General features: G+C 36.2%; 2 protein-coding genes across 5 annotated transcripts in view; both read right to left on the bottom strand.

Moving 5' to 3' along the window:
• MED26 (mediator complex subunit 26) overlaps nucleotides 1–13326 on the bottom strand; it is a 645711-nt gene that overhangs the window by 358217 nt on the left and 274168 nt on the right. The window lies entirely within an intron of this gene.
• Nucleotides 7763–9678, bottom strand: LOC137235496 (uncharacterized). The gene is made up of 2 exons (XM_067758506.1): nucleotides 8749–9678; nucleotides 7763–8675 (listed from the first exon to the last, which is right to left on the bottom strand). The coding sequence occupies exons 1-2, from the start codon at nucleotides 9529–9531 to the stop codon at nucleotides 7818–7820; spliced, it is 1641 nt and encodes a 546-aa protein (XP_067614607.1). The 5' UTR covers nucleotides 9532–9678; the 3' UTR covers nucleotides 7763–7817.

Genomic DNA, 13326 nt, shown 5'->3' with positions numbered 1-13326 from the left:
GTTAGATAATAAATAGAAAGGAAAGTATAGAGTAAAAAATATTGATAAAAACAACAACTTCACATTAATACCATATAGAATAGGAACGATAAAGATAAGGAAATAATAATCCGTAAGAATAAGCTTAAACCAATATAAAACATCTGCTAGTAACTCAAATAATTTAACAAAATAAAAAACAGTCTCAACATAAGCATTCCACTTTACTCGTCAAGCACAAAAAAAAAGAAAAAAAAAACAAACAAAAGTCAGCATAACAGTTCATATGTAAAGCAAATGAAAGCAAAAAACACATAAACAAAAAAATTCATTACTTTTAATATCAAGTTACCACTATGTCATAAATTACAATTTAATGTGAAAGACAATTGAAATTTGGTAACCCGAAGCAAGTTAAGTGGGTCTTTAAACGTAAAATGAAACAACACGGCACACTTATATCAATGCCACTAGATGACCGTATATAATTAGGCGTCAAAATATATACGTTCATTCCTTAAAGGCCGGTTTTGAAGTGTTAATTGCAATGCACCTCACGTTAATGATACAAATATACATACACGAATATCGACCACACAAGCTCTCATTGACCCAGATAACCACTTGAAATCAGCATGAGTTTGTTTACGTTGACAAGCAATTGTTTATTGTGAAATCATGTACTTTTTAGTATGTAAGTATTAGTGTAATTACGTATATGTAAAGTAAGAAATTTTGTATAAAACGAAAGCATTTTCCAATAGAGAAGAATTATTGTCAAACGCTAAACATCGGCGTTTTTCATTCATTTTATGTCATAGTTCAACAACAATATTTCAGTTCAGTTAAGATGAAGTAATGTTGTATTGGTTTTCATTTTTAAATTAGCCTTAAGATTTTATTTTAAAGCAGAATAAAATTTAAAATAAAAAAAATTCAAGTATCGTAAGGGTTAAATTGGACGAATTGCTTTTTATTTTCTCATGATATTTAACTTCATATACATACATACATGTGGGACGGCAACACCGTAGCGGACGACGGACTACCTAATTCATACCTTTAAATACAACCCTGACAAGCTTTACCGAACTCGACGAAACGCAAGTATACAGGACAACGAATAGATTTTAAAAGTTAGTCGTTAACCGGTCGTTGCAAAGTTGATACGCTAAATACGAATATAATAATCTCATTTAACATACATATTATCTATAAACTTTAATTCAAATACTACTTAGTTTAAGCAACTACCAATGTAACTTTTGTTTAAATGAATAAATAAACTAAACCGAGTGAATACTCTACAAATTGGTGTCAAAAGTGCAATCGAATCTCAACGCGCATGCACAAATGTACATACATAAGGTCGTATGCAATTTTAAATTGCCTATAGCATTAAACTGAATTCATAACTATTGCTATGATATCTAAGTGAAGAAAAACAAATCAAAGAACAGTGCGAAATTTTAAGAATTGTTGAAGTGGTTGCGAAATTAGTGACTTTTAATTTCGTTTATGGCTGTACATAAATATAAAACATAACGCCAGTTGTTTGTTGTTGAACGCAATTTGCGCATCATAATTCGACTCGTAAACGGTTGACGACGACGCCGAAAAGCGTGATAGATGAGTATATCATAAAATTGTTGTTTTTGCTTTGAGGGAAAAATCCAGAACATTCAATTTGCATCATCCACTTGCTGGAGTGATGAGCGCAAGCAAACGATACATATCCTAAAAAGCTAAGTGTGGTACACGAAGTAGCGTGGCAGAGGCCGAATAGCGCTATCGTACGAACTGTGTGTTGTTGGCAAATCTGTACTAGCACGGCGGTGGCTGAATAGTGTTGGTGTTGATTTCCATGAATGTTTGTGTGGCAGAGGCCGAATAGCACAATACAAAGTTGTTGGTAAAATTTCGCTTAGCAAAGGCGACGCAAGCGAGTTTATTTTTCGTCGATTAAAAATTTTCGTCAAGTTGTTGGCGCATCATCGTGTTGATTACTTTTCATTTTTGGGACGAAGAGAGAATTGGACGAATCGAGCAATCAGAGAAGTGACGAAGTTGGAGTTGGAAGCAGAAGAGCAGATGAGTACAAGTAGAAAATAAATACATACTAAAAGTAATATTAGTGAGAGTGAAAGAAATGGAATAAAATTCGAATTGTAACGAAAGGTTTCTCATATTGTATGACATTCGCAGACGTTCAAAGTTTTTTATGTAAACAAAACAGAAGATGATAAATTGAATACCAAATTTTCTAGTGTACACACATATGCATGTATGGTAGAATTCTATGTTTGCAGAACTGAGGTGAATTTTAATATCTTATGAGCAAGGCAGATCAACAAGTTCTTTGTGATTTAAGTATGTTAATGTCGATTTAATCACCTGCAAATAATAGAAGAATAAACGTTTAATGACGAAGTTGTATATGAATGAACTTTAAACTTCTAATCTAAAAATTTTGGTAACACATGTAATTGGATTGTTAGTATAAAAGTAGTCTTGTGAAATCATCAAATTTTTTCAAAACATATAAGCGTAGAGTAAATATCTAAATATGTATAACAATTGAGCACAAATCAACGCAACGTATGTATGTCAGTGTAGTAATTTTGCAACAAAATTAAGATTTTCTGAAATCGACTTTGATTGTTGTTTTTCTTTCGCGTAACAAGTTGATATACATATTTGGATCATAACTTTCATATTTTCTTTATTAACCATTTTGTTGTTGCAAATAATCCAAATATTCGAAAGTACATAGCGTGTAACTAGACATTTCAAAGTCACAAAATGGAAAGAAGTGAAATATTAGCATTAAATGTAAATAGTTTGAAAACCAAATTAACAGAATTAGGGCTATCTACAACGGGTCTAAAGACAAACTTGCAAGAGAGACTGCTTGAACATTTCGGCCTAACCGTTGAAGCTAATAATGATGAGAGGGTTGAAGTGGGTTCCGAATACGGTGACGCTGGTATATCACCACCAAGTGAAATTCAATACCAATCATTTAGTCATACTCCTTTTACTTTGCGCGATATCGCAGACTCATTGACATCCTTTAGCGGTTCGGGGTCTTTGTCGGTCGAGGATTGGTTGGACGAGTTTATTGAAAATGCTGAGGCTGTCTTTTGGAATCCTCTGCAGAAATTTATATATGCAAAACAATTGCTAAAGGGGGCGGCCAAATTGTTCATTAGAAGTCAGCGAGGTATCACTAGTTTCGATTTGTTAGCGCAGGCATTAAAATCTGAATTTGGTGTGACAGTATCATCAGTAGAGGTGCACCGCTTGTTAAGAAATCGTCGTAAACGCCAAAACGAGGATTATAAAGAGTATTTATATAATCTTATGGAGATAGGAAAACCAATTAAACTTGATGATGCGAGTTTAATCGAATATTTTATAGAAGGTATTCCAGATTCTCGTCAAAATAAAGTCAACCTTTATCAAGCTAGAAACATATCAGAGTTGAAAGAGCAAATACGGGTATATGAGAAAGTGCGATCTGGCCGTCCTCAAGCGACCAGCTCATACTCAGCTCAACCTACTAAAGCAGTAACGACTTCTCAAGAAGATTCACTAAAGGGAAAAGGTAAACGATGTTTCAAATGTGGGAATATTTCCCATATAGCTAAAGATTGTAAGCAGGCACAACCTAAGTGTTTCAAATGTGGGCAACTTGGGCACCTTGCGGCTAATTGCAAAGATTCCCAAGGGACGGTTAAAGTAGAAAAGGGTAGTGTAAACACTTTGGGAGTAGACTCATCCATTGGTAGATGTATTTTTAAAGACTTAACTTTCAACGGTATAACGTTTTCCGCATTGGTCGATACGGGATGTGATCTTTGCTTAATCCGCAATGACATATTGCTAATGTTTGGCGAAGACGTCAAATTAGGAGGCGACAAGCGTCGTTTGAGAGGCATTAGCGGTAGCGTTCTTAACACATTAGGTTCCTTCCCCATTTCCATCTGTGTAGATGATATCATGCTCGAGATTACCTTCCACGTAGTACATGAGCGCGACATACATTATGCAGCCATAGTTGGTAATGATATACTCACACAAGTTGATTTGATAGTTTCAGAGGATTTGGCACAGTTTAGGGCGAAAGCAGTCGTGGTCGAGGAGAAGAGCAAGCAGCAAAGCAGCATCACAGAAAATACCTCGGAAGATTCAAGCATAGGTACTAGGGAGCTAGTAAGAGAAGAAAAGAATAATGATAAGAAGTTGGAAGTGTTAGAAGAGTTTAAAAGTATGTGCTGTATAGCAGAGGTATTTGAGGGTAGTTAGGCAGACGTTTATTTATCGCATTTGCAGTCCGTAGATAAAAATAGGGTCAAATCACTTATTACCAATTATGAGCCAAAGAAGTTAAAAGAGTCCCCAGTAGCAATGAAAATTTTGCTAACAGATGATGTTCCCATTTATGAAAGGCCTAGACGCATGTCATACGCCGATAAAAAATGTGTCGATGAGTTGGTTGAGAAGTGGGTAGAAGAAGGTATTATACGAAGAAGTACGTCGGAGTATGCATCAGCTATTGTGCGTTCGGGATAATTTCCCAATGCCCCTGTTAGATGATGTAATCGAAAGACTTCAGGGAGCTCGTGTTTTTACGACTCTTGACTTGGCCAACGGGTTTTTCCATGTGCCGGTCGAAGAGGGCTCGAGAAAATATACAGCATTCGTTACCCACAATGACCAATTCGAATACTGTTACGTTCCATTCGGAATATCAAATTCACCAGCGGTATTCTCGCGGTTCGTATTTGCAGTCCTAAGAGATATGATCCAGGATGGTACAGTTGTCGCCTATATGGATGACCTCATCATTCCCTCCAAGGATGTGGATGACGGAATCCAAAAGCTACAACGTGTTTTAACCAGAGCAGCGGAGTATAATTTGAAAATAAAATGGAGCATGTGTAGGATTCTCGTGCGTAAAGTTGACTTTTTAGGGTACATTTTAGAGGACGGTACAATTGCACCGTCATAGACCAAAACCCTAGCCGTTGCAAATTTCCCTATACCTCACGATAAAAAGTCGTTGCAGCGTTTTCTCGGTTTAACATCGTACTTTAGGAGATTCATAGAAGGTTATGCAGTGGTAGCTAAACCGCTTACAGATCTTTTAAGGAAAGACTCTAAATTCGTGTTAAGGGACGAGGGGATAACTGCTTTTCAGCAGCTGAAGGCAGCTCTGATGAAAGCACCCGTTTTAAAGTTATACAACCCTAAGGCAATTACTGAAGTGCACACGGATGCCTGTATCGTCGGATACGGTGCCGTGTTAATGCAGAAAGACACCGATGATCAGATGTTCCATCCGGTACAGTTTATGAGCCGTAAGTTCAAGCCATCTGAGGAAAAATACCACTCGTATGAGCATGAAGTGCTGGCGATAGTAGAGGCTCTTAAAAAGTGGCGTCTCTATTTACTAGGTATAAAATTCAAAATCATAACTGATTGCAATGCCTTTACTATGACGATGCAAAAGCGCGATATTCCGTTAAGAGTATCTCGTTGGGCAATGTTTTTGCAGGACTACAGTTATGAGATTGAACATCGTAGTGGGTCCAAAATGAGACACGTCGATGCGTTGAGTAGAGTATCGTGCTTGCTGCTCGAAGACACGTTTATTCACAGATTGAGAGAGGCACAACAGGGTGACCAATGGATAAAGGCAGTTTGCACCGTTTTAGGAAAGGATAGTTACGAGGATTTCTATGTCAAGCATGGCATTCTCTATAAGGATCCCATCAAGGAACTGATAGTCGTTCCATCGGCTATGGAGGATGAAATAATTAAGGTGGCACATAGGCAAGGGCATTTTTCTGTTAATAAAACGAAAGACGCATTAGAGAAAACATATTATATTCCGCAGATAATTCCCAAGATTACCAGAGTCGTAAAGAGCTGTGTATAGTGCATAGTAAGTGAGAATAAGTCAGGAAAGAAAGAGGGCTTCCTAACCCCGATAGATAAGCAAGACAGGCCTTTGGGTACCTACCATGTCGATCATGTAGGCCCAATGGAACAGACCGCAAAGTCATATAGCTATATATTTGTCGTTGTCGACGCATTCAGTAAATTTTGTTGGCTCTATCCGACGAGAAATACTGGTGCAGATGCAGTTATAGATAGACTCAAAAGGCAGGCTTCAGTGTTCGGAAACCCGAAGCGTATTATATCCGACCGAGGTTCGGCATTTACATCGAACTCGTTTAGAGAGTATTGCGAAACTGAGAAAATTGAACATCTTTTGATTGCCACTGGTGTACCTCGTGGCAATGGCCAAGTGGAGCGCATCCACAAGATTATTATACCAATGTTGACTAAGCTTTGTACAGAAAGCCCAGGGCTGTGGTACAAGCATATAGAGCGCGTTCAGCAGGCAATAAACAATAGTCCACCCAGAAGTACTAAATTTACACCTTTTAGGCTACAAACCGGAGTTGAGATGCGAGTAAGTAGTGACCCTAGTCTGACCGAATTATTGCAGGAAGCGATCGTTAGGGAATTAGACGAGGAGCGCGAGAATGTGCGCAAAGAAGCACAAGAGAACATAGATAGGATTCAGGAAGAGAATCGCAGAACATTTAACAAAAACAGGAAAGAGGAAGTAAGGTACCGCGTAAACGATTTAGTCGCCGTTAAGCGAACTCAATTCGGTGCAGGATTAAAACTAAAGCCGAAATTCCTAGGCCCTTATAAGATTAGCAAAGTTTTGGCTCATGGCCGATATGAGGTGTTGAAAGTTGGCGACCACGAAGGCCCCAGCCGTACAATTTCTGTTGCTGAGTACATTAAAAAATGGGAACCCTCACTTCAACCTGAGCCATCATTCGAGCCGAATGACGTGTCAGGAGGGCCGAATGTGGGACGGCAACACCGTAGCGGACGACGGACTACCTAATTCATACCTTTAAATACAACCCTGACAAGCTTTACCGAACTCGACGAAACGCAAGTATACAGGACAACGAATAGATTTTAAAAGTTAGTCGTTAACCGGTCGTTGCAAAGTTAATACGCTAAATACGAATATAATAATCTCATTTAACATACATATTATCTATAAACTTTAATTCAAATACTACTTAGTTTAAGCAACTACCAATGTAACTTTTGTTTAAATGAATAAATAAACTAAACCGAGTGAATACTCTACATACATATATATACCAACACGGAACTGAGATTCCAATAAGAATCGTAAGAGAGAGGGAAAAATTACCTATATGTTCAGCGCCTGCTGACAGCGTTGGATGTAAGTGCTCTTAAATTGCTTCTCTTATAATTTTAACCTCAGACACGTTTATATATAAACATATATAATAGGGCGGGTCGATTTAAAAATCGCTCATTGCTCTGTGAAAATCGTATTCTAGGGATCAAAATAAGAAACTTTGCCGAAGGAACCATACCTCTAAAACGAATTCTGATGCCCCCCCAGGTAGAAGCAAATTTTGAAAAATCCCACTTTGACCCATTTAGAGTACTCCAATCGAGTCCAAATGTATGACCGACCCCCACTAACTTTGGAGGCCCGACCCACCGATGCCAGTGGCACACCCCCTGGAACCCCCCTGGGGGTTCACCATACAAACATTTCAAAAAAATCGCCGGTTTTGCACTTTACATGAAAAAGTCAACGAAATGGCTATGTTTTTTCTTTATTTTTATTTATTTATTTATAATAATATTTATTATTTATTTATAATAATATCTATTTTTTCTCTTAGGAAATTTATTTAGTCAGAACATATGTAAATGAAAAAATTAATTTAAGTGAGTTATAGAAAAGAAACTAAAAAAAATTATTGTTTGAAGTCTTTTTTACTTTCAAGTCTGGGCAATTTCGCACGGCTCTCTAATGTCGTCGCCATAACAGCCTCTTCATTTTCCGGTATAACCCGTTTGGAAACGGTAGCTAGCAATTGAACATGTCGTTCTGTTCCTTGTATGTGTGATGGAATTTTTGGATCGTTAATCGGTGGATCATCTTGATTTAAATATTCTTTCAATGTATCGTACGGAATGCTTCGCGTGAATGGTGGTTCAAATACGATATTTATATCATTCAAATTGATCATTTCCGTATAACTTGTGCAATTAAAGTTTATATCTGGTTTTTTATAAACTCTAAGTTCCATTGGCTCGTCAACATCGGTTCGATAGCGTAGAATTTTCTTGATGGCACAGTCGCGCTTTTCTTTGCTATCATCAAACAACATTGATAACAAGATATTTTCCGAATGCGCATAATATGAATTATCTTTAATTACTTCATTGACAATTTTGCGTAAACGAGGTTCTAGAAATCGTGACCAACCAATGAACTTGAAAAACAATGCACTGCCGTACACGACAGAGCTGTAATACTTGATATTGAAGTACATTGGCACATAACATTTAATAATAAATTCAACCAGAATTCTTAAATTTGCATCTGGATTTTCCGTTGTCACATGTAATCGCAATAATCTAGCGGCCTTGGTGAGCCACCGAGAAGGTACAATTTTCCCTGGTTTGATGTTAGCCAGATCCACCGGAACCACGCCGCTAGAAATTGCCTGGGCCATGTCGTATAAGTACTTCGAATCGGTGGAAAATTCAATTTTTTCTGGAGCAGGGGGCATATTTTGCAACTCAATTTTCTGGAAGCCGTCCACCACCTAAAAATATATAATAATAAAATAATTAAAAATGGTTGACAATTATAATAAATGAGTGATAGCAATAACTTACCGGAAAAGTTTCACAAGTTTCGATTTGACGGCTCAGTTTTCCGGTTGCCGATCTTGGTCCAGTGCTGGTTGGTTTATCCAAAGCTTCAAACAAATGTCGAAACGGAAGTTCGTTGAAGTGTAGAAGGCAAACGAACCAATGCAATGGTCTTTTTAACAGCAATTCGAATCGTCGTATAATTCCACCGTCAGTGCATATTCCAATTAATGCATCCAGTGATATATTTTTATCGTTGAAAAAACCATTTAATTTGGTTGTTTTGTATTTAGCGGTTTCATGTTCCAGTCTTACGTAACCAACAAATTCAGAATTGGGTTCTCTCAAAATAACAAGATGAGGTTCTTTTACCATGCTAGTATGATACTTCTCATCAATTTTATCTATCGTTAAAGTATCATGTTTTCTGCCATCGAATGAAAACGCTAACAAATTGGTATCATCTAACCGTTTGCGAAGCACTTCTTGTCTGCATTTCTCTTTTTCTCTGCGAACTTTCGATTTATCCATGATGAGAGGTTTCCCATGCTTATCCTTAATTTTAAAATCTTGCAAAAGAGCGGTTCCCAATGCTGATGCTACTCTGTCAGACACACCAAATCTGTCACATACCAAGGCAAAGTTAAAACAATCGTATCTCTCTGTGTATTGTGAACTTGTGCTTCTGTCCATATCTTCTTGAACAGGTGGCGGTGCGTATGTTGAATTACCGGGATCTTGGTATGTTGGCATTGATGACATAGACGTTGCAGCTTGCTCTTCAGTTTCCATCATAAATGCAGCCATTGTTAGTCTTCACTGATTATGTTGATCGTGCATGAACTCTTTGAGGCGTTCGGGAACCCAGCCGCATGCACATGAAGCTGCCTTCAAATTGCATTTACATGTTCCAATGTAAAAAATTGTTTCCAGAGATTTTGCATACTCTGTAAATTGTTGGGTGTTGTTTCTTCTCTTGATTTGCTCTTGATACTTGTCAAGCAATTTATTCAATTTATTAAATACACTTTTTTTCAGCATTATTTCCGTACCAAGTTTTTTCCAAATTCCAATCAACTTATCTTGTATTTGAATAGTGAATGATTTATGGGAACACTTTTTTTGTTCTGTTTTAGCACGTTCGCTTAAGTAAAAATAATATCTCAAGATATCCAGATGGGTTGGTAAATTAAGATCAGTTAAATCAGTAGACACACCAAAACCAGTAACATCATGCTTGGGTGTCTGACTCATTGGGTTTTCGATAGTTGTTGATGTAGTTGCTTCATCATGCGGTGTAGAGGATGGTGGACTCATTGTAAACTTTTTGATTTGGAATGGTCACTTCACTTATTATTTTTTTTTTGAAATATTTTTTTATCTGAAATTAGCACTTCACACTTTGAGTTCTTCACAACGACTTAATGCATTCACAAAAACTGTTGCGTTATATATGGTCTACGAGACGAGGTAATAAGAATGAAATGGTAATTTCAATTCTACCTGCTGTGTCTTGTGGTGACTTAAGAAAACAATACAAGCAATTTTACGATTTGCAATTGTGTCACAGTGATACCTTCATTTTTTAAAACGGTTGAATAAAAAACCCACACAACTATGTTTACGACATGCAAATGCATCACAGTGATGCCTTGGTTTTAAAAGGGTTGTAAAAACGCTAATTTCTAATAATTTTTTTTAATTTCTTTTCTATTACTAAGTTAAATTCATTTTTTCATTTACATATGTTCTGACTAAATAAATTTCTAAAGAGAAAAATAAACTCCAAAAAGAAAAAGCATAGGCATTTCGCTGATTTTTTCATGTAAAGTGCAAAACCGGCGATTTTTTGAAATGTTTGTATGGTGAACCCCCAGGGGGTGTGCCACTGGCATCGGTGGGTCGGGCCTCCAAGGTTAGAAATCAGAATTCGTTTTAGAGGTATGGTTCCTTCGGCAAAGTTTCTTATTTTGATCCCTAGATTTTCACAGAGCAATGGGCGATTTTTTTGCCTGCCCACAAATCGACCCGCCCTAATATATATGTACGTTAGACTGGCTTGGTCCCCATACAAAAAAAAAGTTTCTAATGTCCGCCCCTAAATTTAAAGATTATGTTGAGGGTTTCGGAAAATAATTTTTTTTCTTTTTGATCCTTCGAAATACAGCCGAAAAAGGTTTTTTCGCTGTAACTTGGTTATTTGACTTCCGATTTTTTAAATTGATATGTCATTATTTTGGCCTTGAGAAGCTTCACATTTCCGTTTAATGTCCTTTTAAGCTATGAAGTCGTTTTCACATATTAGGTGAGCTAACACAATATCCTCTTTTCCTTACCAAACGAAAGTAATTAAAAATTCAAGAAAATGTTGCTTTTAAACCATATTACTAAAATAATAAAGAAAGAAGTTATGGCACTTTCAATATTTATTGAAACTGTTATTTTACCTGATTCTTATTATACTTAGACCTGAAACTCATGATATTTTTGGAGGAAAAATTATTATTAGGGTTCGCATTGAAAAGTTAATAAAGATATGCCAAATATCATAAATAGGGGAAGTGAAAGTAAATAAGTGAGTCAAACCTGTTGTTTCGTATTTATAATAATAACACTATGCGACAAAATCAACTTTTTTCTGGGTATTGGACAAAACCCACTTTTTTGTAGAGATTGAGGCCTAAGTAAACAAAGTACTATCTCCGTTTTTCGAAGTTAGCCTCCAAAAAATAGATATCGGCTTTCGAAGTTCGATATTTCGAAATTTTATTTTTTTTTTGTTAACGCGTTCAGCAAATTGAAAAAGTAAAAATGTGGTCGTGGTTCGCTCTTTTCCCTTATTTGAAGGGCTGAATTCTTTTTTTGAGAAATTTGGTATAACAGCTGTTATACGAGGTGAAAAGTCAGACTCTGACTTATTATTATTTTAGTAATATGGTTTAAAAGCAACATTTTCTTGAATTTTTAAGTACTTTCGTACTTACTTCACTTTAGGGGGGTACAACTTTGTTAGCTGACCTAATCATGTGAAAACGACTTCATAGCTTAAAAGGACATTAAACGGAAATGTGAAGCTTCTCAAGGCCAAAATAATAACATATCAATTTTAAAAATCGGACGTCAAATAACTAAGTTACAGCGAAAAAACCTTTTCGGCTGTATTTCGAAGGATCAAAAAACAAAACAGTTATTTTCCGAAACCCTCTCAACATAATCTTTAAACTTAGGGGCGGACATTAGCAACTTTTTTTTCGACCCAGTCTAATGTACGTAATTTCATAGTGAGAAGGAAAGTAACATGAAAACAAAATGCATATTTGTTTAGGCCAGTGGCCTAATTAATTTCTTACCGGGTAGCCACCCTCGACTTAACTATTTTTACGTTTGTCAGCAACGGCTAACTTCCAATCGTCCTCTTGATCCAGCATTTTTTTCGTTAAGAGAGAAAATTCGAGCTTCGGTGGCGATTTGGAAGTTGCCGTCGGCGCTGATTTAGTTTCCCTGCCAACGAATCACTATCTGATCCAGCGTTTGACTTTGGATATTCAAAATACAAAAAAACGTAAGTTCCTAAATTCCTTTATTGTGATATTTTATTAATCCATATCGACGAAATAAAGACAGTTTATAATTATTATACACATTTCTATGTATAAACACTATTTATCTTGTTTTTATTTCTTTTCCGCAAAACACAATTGGTTTCATTCCCGCCAATTATGTTCATGGTCCTTCGTAGCCGTTCTACGAAGAAGCAATATTACATACAAAAGAGCTGTGATATCAAAAGGAACACTTGAGCCAACAGGTGCCGAACATACTATACATACCTACATATTCACCTTCATCACACACCAAAAACAAGAATAAAAACAAAAATCAAAGACGGGTGAGTTTTTCTGTGCAAAATTCAAATTCAATAAGCAAACAAAAATAACCATATTAAAAGTGATTTTCGCGGAGTTTAACAAAAAAAATTTTTTGATTATAATAATAATTTTTTCGTTTGTGCGCGAGTAATTTTGCATTTTTTTCCTGCTTTTCCAATACTTGGAAAACTCTTCGGCTCGCTCAATATTTGTATTGTCCGTCCGAACGGACATAAACAAAACAAAAAGTGATAAATTAATTATTATGCAGTGAGTTCTTTTAATTTTTTTTTTTTCGAAATTAATCTTTTTAAATACGTGAACAAGTTTCCAAATTGGGAATTTCCTTGCATTTTTACCGTCCGGCTTCAAATTACTATTATTTTTGTTCATCGGTGGCACAAATATACGGGCAAAATTGCCCATCGGACACTGTTTTTTTTTCCTTTAAATTAATCACAACACAACACTGCACTATAAATTAAATTTAAATAATTAATTATAACATAATTTGTGTGAATACAAAATCACTCGCGCCGCGTTTATTTCAACAATTATAATCGTTTTCATTTATAAAAGTCATAATAATAGCGATTTGCGATCGCATTATTAAAAACAAGTGCAAGAAAAATGAAATAAAAGAAGAAAACAAATCAAGGCGAATTCGCGTATCTACACGCATTATAGTGGTGGGTGCTGAGCAACTTCGATATAGGAGTGCAAATCCCGAAAT

The sequence above is a fragment of the Eurosta solidaginis genome, chromosome X (assembly GCF_040869045.1).
Source record: "Eurosta solidaginis isolate ZX-2024a chromosome X, ASM4086904v1, whole genome shotgun sequence".
Classification (NCBI taxonomy): Eukaryota; Metazoa; Arthropoda; class Insecta; order Diptera; family Tephritidae; genus Eurosta; species Eurosta solidaginis.
This window is presented reverse-complemented; position numbering and strand designations above follow the sequence as displayed.

Coding starts and splice junctions, on each gene's coding strand:
- LOC137235496 (XM_067758506.1), bottom strand. CDS start 9,531: ATGGCTGCATTTATGATGGAAACTGAAGAGCAAGCTGCAACGTCTATG. Junction 8,676..8,748: donor AAACTTGTGAAACTTTTCCG/GTAAGTTATTGC, acceptor ATATATTTTTAG/GTGGTGGACGGCTTCCAGAA.